This window comes from Uranotaenia lowii, chromosome 2, assembly GCF_029784155.1.
Source record: "Uranotaenia lowii strain MFRU-FL chromosome 2, ASM2978415v1, whole genome shotgun sequence".
Taxonomy (NCBI): domain Eukaryota; kingdom Metazoa; phylum Arthropoda; class Insecta; order Diptera; family Culicidae; genus Uranotaenia; species Uranotaenia lowii.
The window spans coordinates 291,658,891-291,684,016 of record NC_073692.1 but is presented as its reverse complement, the minus strand read 5'-3'; the positions used below and the strand labels follow the sequence as shown (position 1 = coordinate 291,684,016).

The 25,126-nt window shown below is 40.8% G+C and overlaps 1 protein-coding gene across 39 annotated transcripts in view; it reads left to right on the top strand.

Moving 5' to 3' along the window:
* Window positions 1-25,126, top strand: part of LOC129743398 (dystonin) — a 532,614-nt gene that overhangs the window by 412,006 nt on the left and 95,482 nt on the right. For 23 of the 39 annotated variants that reach the window (XM_055735430.1, XM_055735418.1, XM_055735431.1 and 20 more), the window contains 8 exons: window positions 424-1,132; window positions 6,251-6,455; window positions 6,519-6,887; window positions 7,346-8,261; window positions 9,084-9,714; window positions 9,779-9,914; window positions 14,091-14,174; window positions 15,573-15,794. In XM_055735430.1, the coding sequence (XP_055591405.1) occupies window positions 424-1,132; window positions 6,251-6,455; window positions 6,519-6,887; window positions 7,346-8,261; window positions 9,084-9,714; window positions 9,779-9,914; window positions 14,091-14,174; window positions 15,573-15,794 (3,272 nt within the window). Of the gene's footprint in view, window positions 1-423; window positions 1,133-6,250; window positions 6,456-6,518; window positions 6,888-7,071; window positions 7,096-7,345; window positions 8,262-9,083; window positions 9,715-9,778; window positions 9,915-14,090; window positions 14,175-15,572; window positions 15,795-25,126 lie in introns of all 39 variants that reach the window. The other 16 variants (XM_055735401.1, XM_055735400.1, XM_055735402.1 and 13 more) reach the window with 2 other exon arrangements.

The following is a 25,126-nucleotide window of genomic DNA, read 5'->3' as shown; positions in this document are numbered from 1 at the left end:
TAGATGTGTGTATTGCAAAACACTTTGATAGGCCACAGTTGATCTTAAATAAACAAAACAATCGTTGTTGCCTTGTACTGTTTAATTCGACTCGAAACAAATTAACTTTCCAGTGTAACGAACCGTAACCACTCTAAATGCTGGAAGCATCTCGTGCTTCCAGAGGTGATGATTATTGGGACGTCCCACCTCCTGAAACGTTAAAATGATTCATGCAACGTGTTTGTTTCGGAATCAAATCAAACAAACGGTCGTCTTGATTTTTCATTCTCTCAGTTTCATTCCTGCAAACCGGTGTTTTGAAAACTTTAACTTCAAATCGTTACGCCCGTTGACGAAAATTTCAAACCGTGACCGCAAAATCACTTCATTGTGTGAACAAAGAACGCTTGTTTGATTCTTATCTTTGCTTTCTCATTACAGACGTTGACACCAACGAGCCGGACGAGAAATCGATGATCACATACTTGAGCTCCCTGTACGATGTGTTCCCGGAACCCCCGCAAATGCACCCGCTCTTCGACATGGACTCACAGCGAAGGGTACAGGAGTACCGGGAGCTAGCCCAACAGCTGCTCTACTGGTGCCGCGAGAAGACCTCCCTCTTGCAGGAACGAGCATTCCCAACGACCCTGATCGAACTCAAACGGTTACTGTCCGATCTGAATCGATTCCGAAGCGAAGAAGTGCCACCGCGTCAACGCGACAAACAACGACTTTTTACCATCTACAAGGAGCTGGAAAAGTACTTCGACTCCATCGGCGAGGTGGACGTCGAAACCGAACTGCGACCCGAGTCGCTGGAAAAAGCCTGGCATCGGCTCATGTCCGCACTGGCGGATCGGGACATGATCCTGCAGCAGGAAGTTCAGCGGCTAGAACGATTACAGAAACTGGCCGACAAGGTACAACGAGAGTACAAACACACCGAAACAATCATCACCAAAATCGAAACACGAATCTCAGAGGAAACCCACCGCATCGAGCGGCTACACCCGGTCGAAGCGAAGAACATCGTCGAGGGGCTGGAGGGTGACATCCGGCACCTGGAGCAGCCCTTCCAGGAGATGAACGACGACTGCCTCAGCCTGAAGGACGGCCGATACCCGCAGGCTGGGGATCTACACAAAAAGTAAGTTTATTCCTTGTATTACAGAATATTTCTCAACGAACTTGTCTAACAGAGTTGTGTTGGCTCCTTCGTTATCAGTAATAATCAGTGTCATCGTTAAACATTTCGAAAATAACGTCCTCGAACGCTGAGAAGAAGAAGTAAGCTTCGTCTTTACGTAAACCTGTGGCAATTTTACCGTTTATACGTATTACGGACAGCTTGGCTAGCTGATAAGCTTGAACCGATGCAGAAAATGTTAAAACTAGTCGAGGCCCGAGAGGAGCTGCTTCAGGTAGAAATTTATCTCTCCATACTTCCGATCAGCCTATGCGTCCATCTTGCGTAGATCGATGCGCCCTATTGAACTTGTTTATGCTTCACGAACTTTTCGAACTGCTTTTGCTTTGTAACACACCTTTCTGCCACTAGAATGATGCCAATAGGAATAAGGCCCGCTATGAACAAAGCCTAGTTTGCCCCTGCATCGCTTTATCTCCAGGGCGAAGTCTAGATCACCCCTAGGTGTCGAAATTTCGACAGAGCTACACTCGCCTGGATACGTCTCTTATTACTCTTTGAGTTTCGTAGTCGTTGGGCATAATCCGGGTCAAAGAGTCGATAACTTCCGAGGATGTTTATTTCTGCTTCCGTTTTGAAGGTGTCTAATGTTCTCCAACAGTAATGTTATGGGGAAGTCTATCCTTTCCTTTCTCTTTATGCCAGTTCTTGTACCTCATCCTTCACATCCTTCACAAGTTGGTTAGTTCAGCGTTAATAACTCGTTTTGCATCAACATTGCATAGATCTGAGATCTCAAGTTCATATTAGCGATACCCACAAACCCTCGTTGACAACTGGTTTCACGTCCCGAGCGTCCATTTTTACGGCGGGAGTACCCCTGCGTTGAATCATGAAGCGGAATTCTTCCGAATTGTTTCCCAAGGCACGGCGAGCCACCGCGTTCAGTTTGCAACCCTGAGTCCATATGTACAATTAGAAGACTCGTGATATACCTATTTTGTTTATTTCACACACCGTCTTGGATTCAAATATCCTACAGACTGATCTTAATATCTAAGGTTCTTACTCTTATGTTTAAACATCGTTTTGGACACAGTAAACTCAAACAAATTGTTCACAACATTAAAACACTGAAAACAGCTGGATAGAACATTATTCTGTTCGTAAGTAGTGCGGTGCATGCCTAGTGCTAAAAGTTGTCTTCCTCGCAGATGTCTGGATGGTGCAAGAGAGCGTAGTTCATTAAGTAGAACTGCATAATCCACGTTGCCGGTAACCAGATCAAACACGTATAGCCGTTTTAGTTTTACACGTCTGGAAGAGAGGGTTTCTAAATTCATCAACATGCACCGACTCTCATAATCCGGAAGATTGATGGGGTCGTTCCACGGAAGTGACCTGAGAGAGTAACGAATGAAAGATCATTGCACTTTTTCGATTCGAAAACTCCAAGATGTATGGTAAGGAGCCCACAAACAAGCAGCGTACTCCAATACACTTCTCACCAAGGAACAGTACACAGCTTTAAGAGTGTATACATCCTGGAAAGATTGTGAATTGTGCCTCACGAATCCAAGAACAGATAAAGCCTTCGCTGTAATGGCACTGATATGGTCGCTGAACGTTAGTTTTTTATCAACGATGACGCCCATATCGTTCATGGAGCTGACTTGATCGATACTGGTACCGTTGATACTATACTCGAAGCAGACATTGGACTGACGGCGACTAAAAGTTATGGACTTGCATTTTTTTATGTTCAACTGCATCGCATTTTCGAAGCACCACAGGAGAAGCTCGTCGATGTCAGATTTCAATCTGACGTGGCAATCTAGAACCGATGAGATTATTTTGTAGATCATCAGAATATAGCAGCTTACAGGATTTCAGACGGAAAGCCAGGTCGTTAACAAAAAGAACAAATATCAAAGGGCCTAGGATACTGCCTTGCGGGACACCTGAGGCCAAATCAAAAATAAGCGAACGTGATGTGAACCAGCTTTTCAATGGCAAGTCGATGAGGAACTTTGTCGAAAGCCTTACTGAAGTCAAAGTAGACTGCATCCTCTTGTCGACGCTTCTCGATTTCGATTGATAGGAAGTTGGTGTAACACATCAGGTTTGACACTGTGGATCGCTTCTTAACGAATCCGTGTTGATAGTCAGAGATCAAGTGACGAGTGGCGTTATAGAGCACCGAGTGAACCATGCTCTCAAAGACTTTGGCTATGCAACACAGGATTGAAATTCGTCGGTAATTTTCCACGGAATTACGACAACCGGATTTATGTGTCGGAGTTATCGAGGCGGTCTTCCATACCGCAGGAAACTTCCGTTCGTGAAGAGAACGATTGAAAAGCAGACAGATAGGCAGCTGCAATACTCTAGATGAGGCCACTTTCAGCAATACCTCTTAGTAGTATTAAGACTCGAAGTCTGAACTATCCTCTAACGGCTTGAGAATTGACATTTCCTCGCTATGACTCGAGATTCCTACATAAACCTCTCCTCTTTGCGGTTCGAGGCCTGACCTCTCTTCTTACGACTCGAGAGTCGTACTCCTCACATCTGCTCGAGGTTGACGTACACATACCTCTCCTCTGCACAATTCAAGGCCCGATCTCTCCTCTAGCGACTCGAGATCTGACCTCTCCTCGTAATGACTCCAGGTCAAAACTTATACCCCTCCTCTTGTTGATTAAAGGTCTGTCTCTCCTCTTGCGACTCGAGATCCGACTCCTTATCGTAAAGACTCGGCGTTGACCACACAAACCTCTCCTCTTGAAGACTCGAGGCCTGACCTCTCCTCTAACGACTCGAAGTCCGACCTTTTATCCCCAGGATTCAAGATTCGCCACCCGTTATGCCCGTCGTGTGCCGATCGAGAGCAGCTTGTCCTAGACTCGCGCCTGTCACAGTACACACGCGGGACTTAACGCAACTACTCGGATGATTCCCGACGAAGACGTCATCCTACACCGACTCGAATGACTCTCCCGGCATCGAGAGCTACTCTACTCGTTGACATTCCCCGATCGTTGAATAACCCTTTCCCAACGATTTCCACTGCGAAGAAAGTAAAGTTTAATCCCCGCATCGCCGCATCGATTGCGTCGGACGCCCACTACTCGACAGCCCCTCGTTGAAGGGATCAGTCTACTCCGACCTTTGTCCGGTCTTCTTGTGGTTTGGCTGGCAACCCTATGATTTTTTGGCCGTTGGCTTTTTCTGTCCGTCATGTGCCAGATCGAGAACAGTTTGTCCTGAACTCACGCCTGTCACGACACACATTCGGGACTTTGAACACTACGGCTCGGATGTTTCCCAACAGTGACGACATCCCACACCGACTCGAGAAGCTCACCCGGCATCGAGGACCTATCTACCCGTGGTTATCCTTCGACAGTGGTTTACCCTCTTCCTTCGAGATCTGTTACGTGGAAGGTATTGTCTTATCCCCGCAATATCCCCCGTAGTCTACGGTAGTTCTACGGTAGAAAGCGGCACTACTCGGATACTCCCCGGCGATGAGGTATCCTACATTTTTGACCTCCACTAGGCAGAAGATGATGCCTTATCTTTGTACTTTCGATCAAGGATCCGGACGCACACTACTCAGATGCTCCCCGACAATGGAGTCATCCGAACGGTGTACATGAACTGCCGTTGACTTCAGCTCCTCTGCAGGGCAGTCATGATCCAGGTGAACCCATTGTTGACCACATGCCAAGTGTTGGAATCCGTACACCAACACCACGTGTTTCTTCTTCACCACCACAGCACAAGCTCTGCAATATGGCGAAGCCTCATGTCCAAAGTGGTAGTGGTACTTTATGAAGCAATCATGACCAATCGGGAATTGCGTCATATGGAAGTCCACTTCACCGTGTCTTTATCCGATCTAGCTCCCGAAGTGCGAAATCAGACGATGGGTCCAACTTCCTCTCGCTGCCTCCAGCTGCTGCCAGTAGGACATCGAGTCCTTATTGGCGAGATCTCATACGTTGGGCGTGTCTTTATTGTCGTAACAATAGACATCCTTCTATAAAAAAAATCGAGATGGGCATGACGCCCGCCAGCACTGCGTTCCATCCATCGTTGCCTCTGGTCAGCCTTCCGGGGAAGCCGTTCCCGTCCATGATTTTCCATAGCTCATCACAGTCGATCGAGTCGTATGCGGCTTTGTAGTCGATGGTGCGTAGGGAGTTGGTGTTCACGGCATTTTTGGAGAATTTGTCGTAGTGTGAAGATCTGGTCCGTCGTAGACCGTCGGTCCATGAAACCGGCCTTATGATTTCCCACGAATATGTTAGCTCCTGTCTGGCTTCCTTAACTTCACTCATCGTTGGGAATGGCTCCAACTCGTCGATTGGCCGTCAGGTTGCTTCCATCCTTATCTCTGGAAACGATGCAGTTTATGTAGCTCCTCGAGCTCCTTCTCTTCCAAGCGGCGCTTTATTTCATGGAAAATTCGGATTCACTGCCTCTTCCGCTGTCGGTGATATTCCACGTTACGAACCACTGTCTCCCGCGCGGCATTCTTTGCTTTCATCACCCTCCTACACTCCTCGTCAAACCAGTCGTTCCGTCGATTTAGTTCCACATGCTCAATGACGTTCTCCGCAACGCTGATGATGGCTGTGTTAAGGGGCTTCGTCTAGCTCGCCCTCTGCCGGCAGCGCCACTTCAGCGATTGGGCGTAGTCTGCTGCAATCTCAGGTGGCCTCCATCGTACGATATTCAACCGAGGCGCGTCGTATATTGTTCACTACGCAGAGTTATGGGCGCATCTTCACCATCACCAAATAATGGTCTGTCTATCACAACGTGGTCGATCTGTGATCGCGTTTGGTAGATGATCTCCAGGTGTACTTATGTGAGAGGCAGTGCTGGAAAAAGGTACTTCGTACGGCCGTTCGTTTCAAGGCGGCAAAATCTATAAGTCTGAGGCCGTTTTCGTTGGTCAGCTGATGCGCACTGAACCTTCCAATTGTCGGTTTGAATTCCTGCTCCTGGCCGACCTGGACGTTAAAATCCCCGATCAGTGTATTCCACTTATTCGATATACCTCTGGAACATTTCACTCATATCTAATTTTCCAACCTCTCTTTCCAGAGTAATTAAACTGCACCAGCGATGGTCCCAGCTACGAACAACATTCCACACTAGCCTAGTACAAAAGCTGAGCGGTCTGAGCTACCCGGTGCAGGAAACCACCATCACCAAGCAAACCCGAGTGGTAACGGAAACGCGCCAAATCGGCACCAATCCGTACTTCCGGGACGTGCAGGAGTACACCGAGTGGTGCCAAACAAAATTGGTAATTTAATTTCTATGATTTGTCACACGAGAAACATATTCTGATGATACTTATCTTTTATAGAAACAATTGCTTACCTCCGATTACGGTTCGGACCTTCCGGCGGCCAAGGTGGAACTGGAGCGGCACCAGCACGAGCACAAAGTCATCGACCAGTTCCACTCGAAGATCATCCAGTGTGAACGGCACCAGTCCAACTTCACCGGGGACGAGCTGCATCTGTACCAGCAGAAGCTTAGCCAGCTGCAGAAAACGTACGCCGAGCTGCTGAGCACTTCGACCAAGCGGCTGTCCGATCTGGACGCCCTTGCAGATTTCCTCTCGGCGGCCACTTCGGAACTCAGCTGGCTGAACGATCGGGAACAGATCGAAGTGAGCCGAGACTGGGCGGACAAGAACCTGGATCTGTCCGCCGTACATCGCTACTATGAGGTATGTTTTCAGAGATGTTAACTAAACTTCAACTAGCTGAATGAAGCTTATTACATTTTTGGTTTCAAAAATATCCTTCTTTTTAATTTTCGTTCCGTGTACCAACTACCTACCCTTCTCCGTGACTAATTGTGAAATTGCACACACACAAACACCCTTTGCTAACCTTTAGTCTTCTTACAAGCGCTCGTACGGAAATGGCGATGAAGTAAGTACTTACACGAGGTTGAATTGTTTGTCAGTTGTGGTCCTGTGTTCTCTATCGTTTTTTTATCCATGAGTCTTCATCCGAATTGAATCGTTATTTCAATCTTCATTTCGAGTCTATTTCTGGGCTCTCATGTCCTCGTGTGTGTATTTCTGTTATCTTCGTAGCTACTATAGAATCACTGCATGCAACCCTATGTTTATGTCCTTAGCAACCCAAAAAAATCTAATGACCCGTTTCCCCTCCGCAGAATCTGATGTCCGAGCTGGAGAAGCGGGAGATGCATTTCGCCACCATCCTGGATCGCGGCGAGGCCCTTCTAGTCCAACAACATCCGGCCTCCAAGTGTATCGAGGGTCATCTGCAGGCGCTGCAATCCCAGTGGTCCTGGCTGTTACAGCTGACGCTGTGCCTTGAGGTGCACCTGAAGCACGCCACCGATTATCATTCGTTCTTCGACGAGATCCGGGAGGCAGAAAATTGGCTGGTCAAACGGGACGATATCCTGAACTCGAAATACAGCCAGTCTGAGTTCACGTTGGACCAGGGCGAAGGGCTGCTCCGCGGAATGCAGGACATTCGGGAGGAGCTGAACGCCTTCGGCGAAACGGTTGCTCACTTGCAGCACCAAGCTACGACAATTGTGCCTTTGAAGCAGCGTAAACAGCCGGTCAACCGGCAGTGTACCGTGCAGACAATCTGCTCCTACAAACAGGGCAACATTTCGCTCGAGAAGAACGAATCGTGTACCCTGTTGGATACTTCCGGTCGGGTGAAGTGGCGAGTGAAGACTGCCAAAGGAGTCGAAGGATCCGTCCATGGAGTGTGTCTGCTGCTTCCTCCTCCGGACCAGGAAGCTATCGAAGCTGCAGATCGATTGAAGCGTCTTTTCGATCGTTCCGTTGCCCTCTGGCAGAAGAAACAGCTGCGATTGAGGCAGAACATGATCTTCGCCACTATCAAGGTGGTCAAAGGATGGGACTTCGAGCAGTTCCTGGCGATGGGTGCTGAACAGAGAACGGCCATCCGGCGCGCTCTCAACGACGATGCCGACAAACTGTTGGCCGAGGGCGATCCGGCCGATCCACAGCTGCGCCGGCTAAGACGGGAGATGGACGAAGTCAACCGACTGTTTGATGAATTCGAGAAACGTGCCAGAGCCGAAGGTAGGTTTTTACGACTTATGAATGAATTCTGGTGAAATAAAATTGTCCCATTTGGAGCAGCTTGATTAGTTGGAGGAGACCGTAAAGTTGTCAATTAAATTCGGACAGCATAAAACCCGATGCTCGTGTGTGCAGATCAAATTCAATTAGATAATTGAGCTGTTACCATATCGGGATTTGATTTGTTCTCCGATGATTACCCCGATTGGAAGGTCAAGAATAGTATGTGGCCATTTGGCGTTTTGGGAACGCAGGTCTTCGCGTTGACCAAGTGGACAAATTAGACGCGTGGGCGTTGAAGGTTTTGTGGACGATTTTACTCCCGAGCTCGTTCAGTCCAGCGTTGATCTTCGGCAAGAAAGCATCTAGCATCGCAGGCAAATAGTTTTCTTTTAACTGAGTTTTGTACTTAAAAGTGAATTTATTTGTGTGAAAACAAAATGAAGGGTGTATTTCGATTTAAATCGTTTCGAGGTTTGTACGCAAATTTATTTAGTTTGGTTAATGTTGGAGATGGGGATGACCTGTTTAAAACTGTGAAATCATTATTTTACTGTGTTCGACATTAAAACCGAAGAGCTTTTCTGAAAATTTTATTAATAAAAATCAGATGACTAAGACCCTAATAGTCAACTTCAATTAAAAAAAAATGAATTCACTTAAAAACGTACGGCTAATTTATTCCCCAATATTCGTTCTGTAACTACATAAAACTTCTTCTCAAGCGTTATACATGCCTTGATATAAGTCTCGTCCAGCGTCAAGAAGCAACCTTTGAATATCCCCTCTAATACCATTGAACATTTTTTTCCCACCTCACAGAGGAGAGCAAACAAGCGAGCCGAATCTTCACCGAGCAATGCATCTCCCTGAAAACCCGACTGGAGGAGATGGCACGCGAACTGGATCACATCATCCTGTCACCGATGCCCCGCGATTTGGACTCACTCGAACATTCGGTCCAAATCCTCAATGACTACAAGCGTCGCCTTGGTCTATTAGAACCAGACCTAAGACATCTGCAGGAAACATTCCGTACTATTACCCTGAAGACTCCGGCCCTGAAGAAGAGCCTGGACAACCTGCTGGAACTGTGGAAGGAATTGAACACCCAGGCCAGCCTGCACGGTGATCGATTGAAGCTGCTCGAGGGTGCCCTAGCTGGTCTGGAGGACAACGAGCAGGTCATTTCGGATCTGGAGGGCAAGCTGTCCCGACAACTGGAACTCCCCTCCAGCCAGGAGGGACTGTACGAGGTGTTTAAGAAGCTTACCACAATCCAGGAAACCATTTCGGCCCAGCAACCGGAAATGGATAAGATGAACGATTCCGCTGATCAGCTGGGTCGAATGGGTGTACCCACTAAGGTCCTCGGAGATCTTAAGCGGCTACACGCCAACGTTGAGCGGTTGAACTCACGCTGGAACAACATTTGCGCACAATTGGCTGAACGGTAAGGATTATCTTCGTTCAAAATCTTAGAAGTATTAATTAATTGTTTTGACGTATTCCACCAGGCTACGAAGCGTTGAAACTGCCATCGGGTTGATGAAGAACCTCCAAACGAGCATCGTCGTAGAAGAGACCTGGGTCGAGAAACAGACCGAAAAGCTGCAAGCGTTGCCAACTGCCACGTCTGCCCGGGAACTGGATGTAAGTAGAACCAGTTTCTTAATCCCGTTTTTCTTTTCGAATATCAGCGTTTTCAGCTCTTTTGATAAGTTTTTTATGCGTGTGAAGACAGAGATAACCAGGTTTCCATATTCCGGAATTTTCTTTTTGAAAATGATAAAACTAATGATGATGACGATGATGATAAAGTATACATATAGGTCTCTTCAACCAAAGAATAGCATTCGATTGTAAGAAATTTGACCACAACTACACAAAAACACAGACACAGTTGCAAACAAGATCAAACACCCCAGGTTTAGGTTCCGCAAAAGAAAATAATAAAACCTAACTGAAACAGACATTTTAGAGTAGACATCCTTTCCCATCCAAAGAACACAATGGTTTACGGATGAAATTGTTAAAATAACAAAAAACCGAAAGTAGAAACATGACTAACAGCATTGTTCTAGAACACACAAAGTTTATTTGGTTCACACGACCACAGATCTTTGGTAGATGGAATACATTAAAAATAAATAAATAAATCTAGACAAAGACTGATTACATATTTAACAATTACAGTGTGACGTTTAATTTTCGTCTTACATATTCAAAAAAAAAAAGGTTTTTCAATCCAATATCCCAGAAAAAAAATTAAATTTTTTAACAGTGGAGCTCCATTAAGTTCTTGGTTTTCGGCAAAGTTCACGTCAAAGTTTCCTCCAACAGTCCTGGCTCAACAGGCTTTAGAAAATATCTATTCCCCTGTCATCTTTCCTGAGGGATGTTTGTGGCCCGCTGATTTGGTCATTTCATACTGTCCCAGTACAAAAACCACACAGACTTCACCCAAACCTCATGTAGCCATAATAACCCATGAGCACTAAAATAGGTGTGAATTTCGCCAAAAATAGCTCACCCAGATTTAGAGCAGAGTAGCTCTAAAGCTGTTTATTGATAGCATTTCGACAAGCTACTTGTGCAGAATCATCATCAACTCGCTTCTTTGACTCCAGTACTCATCAGTCGTCTGGTAACTAGAAGTGCATATCTCTAGAATTTTGGCAACAGAACTTCTTCAATTGGTATTGAAGCGGCCCAATTAAAGAGGCTTCAATTGATATTGTTAGGTTTCAGTCAATTGAAAACGCAGGTTTCAGTGGTGGAATATCTTTATTCATGTTTCTTCAGTCTAGTGATTACATCACTACACAATTTATTAGCGATTGCCATTGTCGCACTCTTCACTCAACAAATTTCCTATCCGTGAAAGTACTCATTTTTGAATGAGAAATCCGATAAATCTACTCATTCTTATCTGCCAACACTTCAGTGTTACTGTTAACCACAGTTTGAGTAGGTTTGGTCTACAGTGTGATGATGTGAACATTTGTACCGTGTACATCATCATCAACTGTCATCAGCAATCATCAATGATCAATCATTATTGTTCTCAATAGACGAATTGACTAAAACAAACAGAGAACCAAAACAATGTGTTGTAGTTCGTCGACGGTGCAGCAAAATCCTCTGCTGCCGGGATACGTTTTCCTTTGGAGGATCCGGAAACCGTAAGTTCAACAGGTATCGATCCCAGGACTTCCACACCCCAGTCAAACGACTAGGGTTTTCCTCAATTTGTTCTGACTAGACACGCACAAAAGTGATTTCCTAGAACCTACAGGTCTCGATGCATCTGGTAGCGTTCATTCCCTCCCTTATCACTCATGGGTACGGAGGGTCGATTCATGCAATGCTCCCGAATATCTCCTGCGCAAAAGAATCCAGTTTGAAGTCGAGGTCACACGGTCAGACTGATGGTTCATCAGTGGTATAAGTTGACAGGCTTTTATGTCAGTATTTCATCGTACCTTAGATCCTGGGCAGAGTGTCGGCCATTTTGGAGCACTAAACAACTTCCATTGTCTTTGTTCCCTTGATAGTCTTAAACCTTTCCACCAAAAATATGCCGGGATTCCTCATAAGTTCAACTGACACTGTTAAAGGTATCTCTACTTCCAGGGGGGACAAACACGCATAAATGTCCTCTCTCCTTCTGTTCAACCTGACGCCTGACAGCCTCTATCCTTATGACAGAGCCTTTTGGTTTCCTGATGGCTTTCTCGGCTTTATAAGGAAGATCACTTGCAACGTCGACCGTAGCATTTCAGGGGATTCTACGATTGTGGGCTTCATTGCTACGTTCGGACCGCTGTATAGGCTTTTTCCAGTGACTTGTTTATGCCGCATAACTCTCTCGCACTTTTATGAAACTAGTGATCAGCTTGTAACATTGGTTATCTGCGTAGACATGTTTGGATACAGTTTTGTTTTGATCAGGAATATCGTATAGGCATCGCCCCACGGGCAGTCGTTGGAATCCTAACAAAGTTTTCTAAAGCGTGCCTTCTCATTTATTTTTATTTCACTGCGGAGGCTTCTTACCACATACTTGCGTACTCGAACCCCATGAAAAAGTCTAAAACCTTGAGTAAGGGATGTTACGTCTATAAGGGATTCACAGCCTTCTCTGAGGACGGTTCTGGTAGTGCCTATACTCGCTGAGTCTACTTCAACCCTTACTATAGTTTCTAAAGTAAACTTTATCCTCCGGGATTTATGAGCCCAGCTACCTCACTAGTTATCAACCATACATAACTACCGAAGAAGATCCCGTTAACCTTGACTATCACAAAACCTTCTGCATCCGTCGACACTATTGCCTTCATTGGAACCTATGAAACGATCAATTTAGCACTCTCGGGTTTCCAGTTGTTGCTCTTTAAAGTCCTACGATAGGGCTTCAGTTGAACAAGTTCAATGACCCCGCTTAAACACTTAACCCTCAGAGTACAAAGGTGACCTATGTAAATCTTGAAGAGTTGTCATAGATTTAGTACATCTTTTTGGGTGAAGTAGCAAAGGAGAGATTGCAAGCCCTAGATGTCCTCAATCATAGGGAGATCGCAAGCCCTAACTGTCCCAAATGTAAAGAATGTAGGTACCATTTTATGTTGCCATAGTCGTCAATACGTTAAAGAGTGATGCAAAGCTGATAAATGTTGGCAATCGAATATGAAGAGAGGTATTGCTGAAGTATTGACGATTTTTGGTTTAGCATCGGAGCGGTTATCAAGATAACTTTTTCCGTATGTTTGGATAACGTGCCGCTATTAAGCCTATCCCCATTCTGAAGATAACCTGATGTTCATACTGCAAATGCCGGTCTGGGAGGTCCCATAGCTAATTTCATGGGACATATCAAACGAATAATTTCGGCAATAGACAAATACTAATGACAAGCCTATCAAGAGGTTGTCAATGAGGCATCCAAGCCTCCGTAATGGTTGTCATAACGCAATCACTCTCTTCCTCAAAAAGTAATCTGCCGTTGAACTTCTTCTTTGTTTTTTGACTGGATCGACTTAAGTAAATAATGAGTCTTTCCATCAGAGCGTAAACGTTTGTATCAAACTAGCGTGCTACATCAACCTTCAGCGACTTTTAGAACAATGTAGAGAGCCAATAAACCTTTACCAAATGTTTGCAAACAATATAAAAATGAGTGAACCGAGAATGCTACCCTGCGGAACCTTTCCGTTCAGTAAGCAGATCAAGTCTGCTGACCTTCGCGGGCCTGTTAAATGTCCTGCAAATGTATTGCATTTTAAAGCTAGGACGGAACGTTACTAAAGAATTTTAGACTAAAAGTACTGACAACGCATGAACATTCAAGCTAGACAAACTCCTTAGATTAAGTATTTGCAACCACTTCAGACACTACAGTTTCTAACTTCGGTTCAGGATAATTTTCGTTAGAAGACACTCCGTAGTTTAGTAGTTTAACCGTATTAAATCATTCCAAAGCGTAGTTCTAGTACAATTTACTAATCAATTCAATTTGTTCTCTTCCTCCTTTATTGCATTGCAAACAAAACCTATCATCCTGCAACCAACCACAACCACCACCAACCACCAAAAACTACATTTCTACACAACCAAAACTATATGAATAAATAAAAATCAAAAACACAATCCTACAACCACCCAACACAAACAAACTACCACAACGGATCCACATCAACATCAACGAACAACATATCTACCACTACAACTCTACACCACTCGGGATGGGATTTCGCCAATCGAAACACCAAAATATTCTTTTTTTCTGTCAAATGAATACCCTTTTTATAAAACCGTTTGAAATGATAGACCATGCTGGGCGAAACCCTGGAACGGGCGCCAAAGGTCGAGCAGGTCAATCTCACCGGTGGCCGGCTGATCCGTGAAGCTAAGGTACGTAGATGTGTTTCGAGGGTCTCAAAACCAAAACACCACAAACTTTATCGGTTTGGGTGTTTGAGAACTTCAGCAGAGAAAAAATGGGCGCTCATAAATACGCGAAATGATGATTTTTCGATTGCAATTCTGGGGTCGCTCTCTTGTGCCATTTTCTCCAAGGACGCGCTATTGGTTAAAAAATAAATTTAGGTCCTATTGTGTCCTGTGTCTGTTTGCTTGTGTGTGTACGAGCGAGTCGGTCGATTTCCTATGTGTGTGTGCGTCAAATTGCTTGCGGATCTTTTCTTCTTCTGTATAAGTGTTTTTTGCGATTTTTTTATGTGTGTGCGTGTGTGCTTCCGGTTGATTCTGAATGAGTTCACAAAATTTTAAGATATCCACGAATGTTTGAGGTTATGGTTTCCCCTGAATTGAAAAAAAAACAATCAATCGAACATTTGCCGCTTTCATAAACGCTTCCAATAATGACCAGTTTTGGATTGTTCTCCTCACCTTGAGTCGATATGTGTGGGTGTGCAGAGACGATCAATTCGCGCTGTTGTAGTGGGTGTTGGTGTCTTAATTTTGGTCTTCCCTTGGGGCGCGCAAAATTGGCTTGAGCTAAATTTGTTTTTCAATCAATACGACTGAACCGGTTCCAAAGATGGGAGATTTTAGCTTTTACCATTAATTTGTTGAGCGCTTATTCCTAATCAAAATTTGAGTAGAAGTTAATTGTGATTAAAACTATGGCGTCAAAAAAGGGGCCTGAGTAGTCATTCGGTGTCAGCTTAAAATTAAGAACGTTGATTTAGTCATTTGGATCTCAACATCGAATGATTTCAAGGCCAGTTGCACTCATAAAAGTCAAATTGAACTAAGCACATTTCAAATTGTCTTTAATCTAACGGAGTAATATTATAAACATGCTGGATTTTGTGTTCAAACGGACGTTTAAAGAGGATTCCATAAACAATAATAATCCTAACAACGTCCTTTTGAATACCTACCCTGGCGTATCGTGAGGACATGAAGTGATGAGTAGAGTTCATAATTAACATTCGATCTCACATTTTGATTAGAATTTTAAGAAATCGTCGCTAAGTTTAGAAGAACTTTTACTAATTGATATAATAACTCATATGTTCACACTCACACCCAAAAAACCCTACACAAAACAAACACTTGCACCTACAAACAAATCCAACAACTCCAAATCAACCTCCGATCCTCCGATCAAATGTGCTATCTAACACACCTGCCAACCACATCCAATAAAATTGGAACAAACCACCGCTGAAACTAACCACAACTGGAATACGCTTCAAAAAACCAACCTCAACCGAAACCGAAAAAAAAAACCGAAAAAATCCTCCACCGACATTCGAAAAAAACACCCCGGCCATCGATCAGATCTACGATGGCAAGTGCCTGCACTACATCGACTGGCTGGTCGAGATAAGGCCTAGCTTTTCGCCGCCGCGGCAAGATTTGCGGCCACCGGACGTGGACCCAGGCGCCACGGAAGTGTACTCGAGGCGGCTCGACGGGCTGAACGGCCGCTACGAATCGCTGATCGAGCAGCTGACCCAGCGGCTCAAGACGGCGATCGAGGTGAATGGCGCGGACGGATTGGTGAGTAGAACGTTTTACGATTTGAATTCTTTCTTTGGATTTAGGAATATCTCGTAAATAATCTTGATTTATTGTGGTTTATTTCGAAATGGAACATTACTCTCTGGAGCCATCATCACAGTTTTTGTTGTATGAAAAAGAAAAAGTTGAACAACTTTTTCGCGACTTCCTGATAAGTTTTAAGCATTAAAAACAAAACTTCATTAATTGATTTTAAGCGAGATTTCGTTATGCATTTTAAAGAAAATTACTGTCGGGTTTTAGAAATACTACATACATAAGTACTTGAAAAGTGTTCAAAAGCTCTATAAAGCATTCATCAAATCTGCTGTTCGATAACTTTAGAGTGTTGTTTTTATTCGCTTTTACAAGTTTAGAGGAATATTGATTCCACTTGTTTACGTCCTTAGAAAGAATCTTTAAGCTTTTATAATATAAGAGCTCATACTCTAATGCTTTAGGGAATTTTATGGGGGTTTCTGTACCCCAATAAGTAAAAAAAACATTTAAAGAAATATTTAAGTGTTATAAAGGTATATATTAATGGTATTCATAATGTACTCAGTAGAGCTTTATAGGAATTAAGAAGGGATTTTCGTTTTCAGAACCTCATAAGAGCTACCATTAGCTACTATAAGGCTTTCATACAATCCTTTAAAGGCACTTTTTAGAATGCTTTGAAGGAACCTTCAAATGAAGGGTACAACCAATGCCGAATTTGGCAAACTTAAATGTTGCATATTTAATTAGTTCAAGATAAATATATCTAGCAAGGTGGCCAGCAAGTTTTCATTTTCAATTTCCCGTTTTTCCGGTTTTTCCGTAATATTGATTTCATGATTTCACCGATTTTAAATAACATGTATAAATTTGTACATCGTTTTTTTAACCAATGAATTAGACATGTTTGTGTATGAATGTTTATTGAGATATTTTTCAGAAAATAAAATATTAACAAATTGGAATGCAAAGCTTCAAGAAAATAATTTTAGTAGAAAATAATTCTAGCATCCTGCGGAATCTCGTTGAATATTGCCACCTTCTTCTTAGTCTTGGACAACAACTTTGCTTTTTATAAAATTCATTTTCTTGGTTTGGATTTGATAAAATATTACTTGGATAAAACGTTATGTGATCTGAAAACTTCAAGTTGAAGTTCCAATGAAAAATTTGTATATTTTTTTCTGCTTCTTTATTGAATTTCAAATTTCAATTCTAGCTTCTGATTTAGCTCAAGATTATTGTCAGGTGGAATTCTGTTAACTCAAAAAAAAAATCTGAGCTCTGGGTGATGGATCCTGGTTTTGCAATATTTATTAAAAATCTAAGAACTTTCAGTCCGACCCAGAAAATGTATTGAAATATTTAACTTTCAGTTTGAAATTTTAATCTAAATTTTCAAAACGGTGCTTAGGGTGAAATTTTCAAATTTTGGATGTTTTTTGATGAATTTTAAATAAATATGATTTCACATTTCTTTTCTAATGAAGAATGTGGTTATCAGTAAAAGCGCAAAATTTATAAATAACACAAATCAAAGAATTTTAATTTGAATGAAATTTTTATTGTAAATATATTATTAATGAAATGAAAACTTGAAGTATGGTTAATATAAAAACGTGGACGTGTAACACCTTTACTTCAACTGGCCTAGTCTGACCGAAAAATCGAATAAATATGTTGAACAAATTGGGATTATGAAATCCCAATTTAAAATAGCCGAAAATTAGTCAATTTAATTTCATCCTCATTTGTGCAACATATTCATTCGATTTTACGGTCAAACTAGGCCAGTTGTAAGAAAGGTATTAGATATCAATCTCAAATTTTAGCAGGACAAAACAACTATCAAGATATGAATGCCATGTTATCAAAACTTTGTTTTTTTTTTAAATTTTTTTTCTTCATCCTGGCTTTCAGGTTTAAACGTAGATTCGTAAAGATTCGTAAAAAAGTGTTTACCAAGGTATGAAATGCCTACATTAAACAACGCTAATAAAGCTGATTTAAAAAAAAATCTAAGCTTCACATTCATTTAAGGTTTTTTCACTTAAAACACATTTTTTACTATTCGCACACAATATCCGTGAGCTAAGAAATAGTTTGTTTACGAAAAAAAAAATCTGGTTTCGATTTTTTTTAAATACGCAGGAAATATTTTGGAACTGAAACTGGAACACTGAAAATGTAAGTGCTGCTGGGAAAAGAAATTCCGATTTATTAAAAAAAATCTCGATTTTCCTCCATATTTTCTTTACGGAATGTAAAGTGTACTCTGAAATGTAAAGTTCTAGGAGAAAAAATATTCGTGTTGAAATAAATTAACCTTATAATTCAAAAGATTTATATATGAGGAAAATAATTCATACAGAATTTTCCTGATTTTGATTCGAGATTCCAGGTTTTTTCTCAAGTTTCCCGGTTAAATTTTCAATTCCCGTTTTTTTCCCGGTTCGCAGGCCACTCTGATTTAGACTAGGTTCTAGTTAGGACACGGTGACTGATAACTACATGTTGAAACTGAAAACCTTCTTCAAGTCGAAATCATTTATTCATAAAGTATTAGTTTCGAACAAGTGAAAATTTGCTCTATGAAGCCACCTTAAAGGATTTCATCAAAGAGAACATAACAGTAGTTTGCGCTAGAAGTCGAAAAAATATCAGAAATGTATTTTTTGCAAAACGGCTAGGCTAGGACTTTTAAAAAGGCCGAAACAGAAGCTGAAAACAAGAGGAAAGCTTTTGAGTTTTTCCACATATCTTTGCAGATTAACTTTCAGAAAAACTTTCAGTTTTTAGGAACTATCATGAGCACATTTGAAAATTAGTTTTTGAGAGACTTTAGAGGGATTTCATGAAAGTTTTTGTACAGTAAATTCGATTATAATTTTGAGGATCTTTTGGTAGCCTCTGTCGAAATCTTCACTGGACCTATCATGATTTTTAAATATCGTTAAATTGGCTATGTGACATTGGAATAAGGATTCCTAGTAAATTTTTGAAAAGACAGGACCATTAAAATGATTTTTTTTTCAGAATTTAAATAACCTCTTAACACTTTAAGAGGAGAGGTTCTTCAAAAAACTCTTAATTAAGAACTTAAAAGTGTATTTTATGTGGGTTTATATACAGGCTACAAAAGACATTGATTTTTGCAGGAGACGATAGAATAGTTTTGAGAATAAGAAGCTTTAAAGAAGTTTTTATAATAGCCCATAAGCCTAAGGAGTGTATTTAAAAAAAAAATTGCAACACGCTGATTAGTTGATAACTTTTGAATGCATAAATGAAAATTGATAAAATTGAAACTCTCTGACATAATTTTTTGGCAGGATCGAGAAAAAACTCAGGAAAGTCCCAGTGGGAGACCCAAAAACAGCTGGGGACTCAATTATTGGACCAAAAACCATATGGTGAATCGTTCAAAAAGTCCTAGAGGATCTAACCTTGAACTAAAATTCGAATAAAAGTTAATGTTTTTTATTTCATGAAGTAGGAAGGAATGCGAAAGGTTTTATCAAGCACAATCAGAAAATATCATTAGGGCATGTGGTAAAAATTGAAACATAAATTTCTCTGACTGGTTCATCTAGCTTAAGGTTGCCAGATTCTTTTCAGCACGTATCCGGGCAATTTTGCATTAAAACCTGGTAAAATCCGGGCATTTGATTTCAAAATTAACGACCAAAAATCCGGTTAATATCCGGGCAAATTTGGTCAAAACCAAGACCCAGGCTCATGATTATTTTAAAAAAACTTGCTTTCGTATTGGAGGCATAAATAAACAAAACCAACCTTTATCTAGCTGACTTGAAAAGATGTCTTACTTCATTTAGAAATGGTAAAAAACCTTCCCACTGGTAAAATTTACAAAATCCGGTGGTCAAATCGTGGGCGACATTTTTAAAAATTTCGTAATCGACAGCAAAACGTATTTTTTAGGGGTTACCTGGCAGATTTCCAACCAGAAAATTTTCGTTGAAATGTTCCGCCTGGATGTTCCAGAGATAAACAAAAAAGTGGAGTCCCTTATCTAGTACTTGAGGAAGCTGGCGATTTATAGAAGCTGCAAATCAGTCAGGGTTTCATAACGATTGACACGATTAATGGCTAAATAAACAAAAAAGACTGACTCAAAAATTCTTGAAATGTTGAGATCTTGTGATATCTCGAAATAACATTTTTGTCAAAAATCTACTTTTTGGGACTTTGATTTATTGAAAAACGAAAGTCTTAAAAAGTCAATTTTTGACCAAAAATTTTTTTCAAGATAACACAACATTTTGACGTTTTATACACTACTAAGTCAATTGACATCAAAATAAAAATTTAATTTTTTTCGAATTCCTTTGGTGTCCCTTCTTGGTGATTTATGAGAGTAAAAAAAAAGAAACTTTCAGCGTTTTGAGGCACCCCCAAATCAAGTCTGCTTGAGCTGTAATTTTGCACAAGTTAGTCTTTTGGGCAAATTTTTAGAATGTATATGATCGGTTTTCAAAATTTGATTATGAAATTTTCCCATACATCCATTGCCTTCTCAACATACATATCTTCATGAAACGAAGGTTAAAAATTTCTAGAGAATTTATTTCTTGAAGTTTCAAACCAAAAAGTTCCTCCACAGATCTGACAAAGCATTCAAAGCAATCTTCAAAGAGCAGGAATTTTTCTCTCTCCTGTCCGCCGTCTGATTGTCTGAGGTCACATTCAAAGCGCACAACAAATGAGATCATCACAGCCCACCTTCTTAATACAGCTATAGAGAAAAACAAAACACAAGTCAAAATGACCTAATGTGGAGCAAACAGCCCGCAGTCAAAACATAAACACAAAGTCAAATTGAATGAAAGCGAAACCGATTACCGGTATCGGCGATAGAGAATTGATACGGATTCCTAAGAACTGCATTGAGTGTTCTTTATTCTCTTGCCTCCAGCTATAAACATAAGTCCAATTAGGCTTTCGGGAGATTACAACAATCAATGAATCGGCAGAGAGCCGATTTACCTTTATCGGGCTACGGACTCAGGTGCAAAATAAATCAAGCAAAAGTGGGCTGTAGAAGACATTGATGGATGTTCGATGATGTCATTCAAGTTTTACAGGCGACAACAAAGTAATTGACATTGGCCTGAGGTGAGTTATTGCTGTTTTATGCCTCCCAGCTTTGATAATTAATATTGCAAAAAAAAACCATTCTCATCATTAGAATTCCAGAGCACCTCTACTGTAAACAATTTGTTCAACGCATTAGTACCCCTTCTTCACTCAAAAGCAGACACAAGTGACGAAATCGGTATTCGCAAAGGTCATCACTATTTTCAAACAAGATGACAGAAAGATCAAACAATTTAAAGCAACAACAGCAAAAAATGTGAATGAAATCTTTGATGAAATATTTTTTCCAAGACGAAGGAATGAAAAAAAAATCCAGTTTCGATTGGTTTTTTGCTAGAATGCACCACAATGTTCTTGGATGTCTTGTGAGACCTCAACAGCCAATCCCATACGAATAGTAAAATCCACAGCCAGCGCACCTAATCCAAGCGCGATTTCATGCTAATTTGCCTACAGAAGAAGGTAATAAAATATTTGTCAGCTCCTCTGGCCGAGAGATCCAAGTTTCCAGTTCCAGATAAAACATTGACATCATCGCTCGAATTCTCAACAGAAAACAACTTCTTTCAGGCATGAAAGCTTGCTGGCTGATCACGCGTAGGACCCACAATACGGTGAGGCGTTGAGAATTTATAGTTCCACTTTTGGCGCTAAAATATTGCGGTTTTTTGCGGCCAAATCTCCTATATGATCCACATGACAAATTTCGAAACCCGTCATGCGTACCGAAACGAATCGATGACATCACTTAGACGCGAGGCGCTACAAGTAAAGTTCCAGATCTCCTACAACAGACTCGACTCGAGAGAGCTTTTGCGAGCCAACTTCAACGTACCTAGAAAACGTGAAGCCTAGCTGCGATTGTCTGTTGAATATCATTCGTTCATTCATAAGATCCAACAGTTCCGAGTCAAGCGAAAAGATGACCGGGAAACGTGATCGACCAGCAAATGAAAACGAATCTTCCTCGAAGCAGTGCGTCGTGGTCGTGAGTACTTGAACCGGTAATAAAGAGTTTGTTTACCCTTCTGACACGCTGACAGGTCGGTGTGAATTATTGTCGATTCACTGACCGATTGGCATCTATCTAGCGATGTACTTGGGTACCTTCCCACTTCTCTTCATGTTCCGAAACACTTTACATGCTGCGTGTGCTAATTGTAGAAGAATCTCCTAGAGAAGAATCCGGTTTGAGAGTAGCCCATTGAACTAGTCATCTCCAGGCATTTACATGGTCAAGTGCTTGTAATAAATAATAATTCTTTACCGCGGATTGGGTGTTAATGGCGAGGGCGCTACAACAACGATGGCGTCATTATTGATATCAAAAGAGAGCACGTTTTCCTTCCGTAAGGAAGGTGGCAATCATAAAACTTTTGAAAGGGACCGATCAGATGTTTATGGTAAAATTAAAGCTAATTTTGCTATCATGCATTGAAAGTAAATTTTTTTATCATTTTGCCCGAAATATGGTGGTACAAAGCCAAAATTTGAGCATCACTTTTCATATACCGATACCTCAATCAGGTCAAGTGTAGGTTTCACTAAAACCTTAATGATGCCACATGTAGCCAAAGTCTCAAAACGAATTCTGAAACTGAAGGCATAATGATGCAATTTTTGGCTGCAACGTACTGCCAAAATTTGGCATCGTTGTGCTTTCAAAAATTTTAAGCACCGAAAATATGAACCTATTTAAAAAATTTCACATTTTAATTCTATGAAGGTAGACGTTAACACTAGAAAGACCGGCAAGTTGAATATACCTATTCGGACGTTGACCAGTCAAAACAACTGGTATAGTTTTGTGACTTAATATAGATTGTTTTTGTAATGAAATAGTTAAAGTTTTTCGCCATGGGTGCACAGATTCACCTTATTTTCTGCAAGTTGGCGTTTGAGTGTATGTCATATACCTAAAATCTTGAAAAATAATCAAAATATCATATGAAATTACCATAACTTTATTCAAAATCATAAAAAAATTATGTTGTAATTTTCTATGGGTGCACGGAGTCACCGCTTTTTTCCTGACGTTGATTTTTTGTGCATGCTTAAGATGAAATATTTCAAAATTTTCCCATGAATGATACTTGATATTGTAGCATTATTCGTATATTGAAGTACTGAATCATGGGCTTTACCATGAGTGCACGGATTTGCCGAAATTTTTCAGAATATTTTACTTTTCTAATATTTTAAAACGGTTAACTCGATACAATGACTTCAGAGAAAGATTTCAAATTAAATTTGGTAGTTTACCATGGGTGCCCGGATTCACCGAAAACTTGCATAAATTCGATCAACTACGGGTGAGGTACGTTAGAATAGTCAACAATTTCCCAATGAATCTTAACCGACAGTGTAAGAAAATCGATATAATGAGATTGATTATTCATTCTATGGCACGGATTCATCGAAATTGCACCAAAGTTTATGCACTTCAAAATCATTCTAGATTATGTGTATTAAAGTATATTTCATCTGTGGATACGGAGATTCGGATGCAATATTTTTAGGTTAACCACGGTTGTTCCGAAACTTCCGCAGAGTCTCTAAGTGGCCATTCCGGCCCTTATTTCTATCGGAAAGCAACGTCCGAATCAATTTATCACCCAAGAGTGGTTTTGGAAAAAAAACGAGAAAGTCTAGAATCTGTTTTTGACATGTTCGAAAGTTGTCTCATTGCGAGAAAATCGTTTAAAATAAACCCGTGTAAAATAAAATCGTTTAAAAAAAGAATCAAGTGTACATTGTTTTTCAAAATGGACAAATTCAAAAACAAAAATTCAAATATTTTCTAACAAAAAATTTAATTCGTAAAAAAAACATTTCGAATATGTCTGGATGGGCTTGTGATATAGCTCAGTTGGCAAGTCTGTTGTCTCCTGAGCCGATGTCCGTGAGTTCGAGCCCAAGAGTAAACATCGAACACAGTTGTACCGGATAAGTTTTTCAATAACGATCCGCCAACTGCAACGTTGATAAAGTCGCGAATGCCATATAAAGATGGTAAAACGACTATAATCGAAACAAAAAAAAAAAGAATATGTCTGGGGAGCGGGGTAGGGGTTTGCCAAATATTCACTAGACTGCCGAAAAGACTATCCGAAAACTGCTTTGCGATATGAGTTAAGTTGAAAAAGTTATAAGGCTTCAAAAATGGGCTAACTTTTTTAAGGGTTCATCACTATTAATTAGGCACTGCGTCGAACATTTTGAAGCAGCATTAACAGTGAAGGATATCACCCTTGAAAAAGTTATCCCATTCTAGAAGCCCTAATAACTATTTCATCCTAACTCGAATCGCAATGCAGTCATCGGATGAAATATTTGTCATAATTTAGGCTTTAAGAAAAATCATATTCAAAAGAAAACGGCCAAAAGGGACAAAAGTTATTGATGAAAAACTAGATTTTTATGTTTCTCCCGAACAAACTGAAATTGAATCAAATAAAATTGAATACCAAACCATGCTATCATTTTGATATCACATTTCTGCTCTGTCCTATTATGTTAAATGAAACCTTAATGTTGCCTCCTTTTGTTATCTTAGACAAATCAAAACCAAGCAGTGCTTTCATTTTGGTCTAAATGCCTTATTTAGGTAATGGTGAGGCATCATCTTTCGACATATTGATGCTTCAATGAAACCAAATTTTGCCATCATTATGCTCACATTCATTTTGGCATTGATAGCTCTTTTTGGTTACTGTTTTCTGTCGATTCAGGCATCAAAGTCTGCTTATGTTTTCATAACTTCCCTTGTTATTTGCATTTTTTCGTCACTTTTCTACTTCGAAGAGAGAATCATGCAGATTTTGTAACAAAAGTTACCAAATTTGTTTGTTTAATACGGTTTTTTTATAATTTATTTTTCTAATCTGGCATAATAAAAAATGGGTTTCACATCATTAAACTAAGTTTATCTTAGGCAGCCTTAGACAGTCTCTTTGCTCGCTTGAAAATCCTTCTACTGGCTTCTATAAAGTCCATTCAAAGCTCCAATGAAGGTCTTAACAATGTCTGAAGATCATGTTCCCCTAGTGCAACCTATATTGAAGTTCTTCATATTAAGATTTGCAACTCCGTGTATTATCCTTATAAAAATCTCTATCTATAGGATTCTAGAGGTTAAATCCAGAATCCCGAATCCAGAGGTCAAATTGCCTCTGTAGGTCCTATATAAAGGGGAAAACTCACTGTGAATTTGA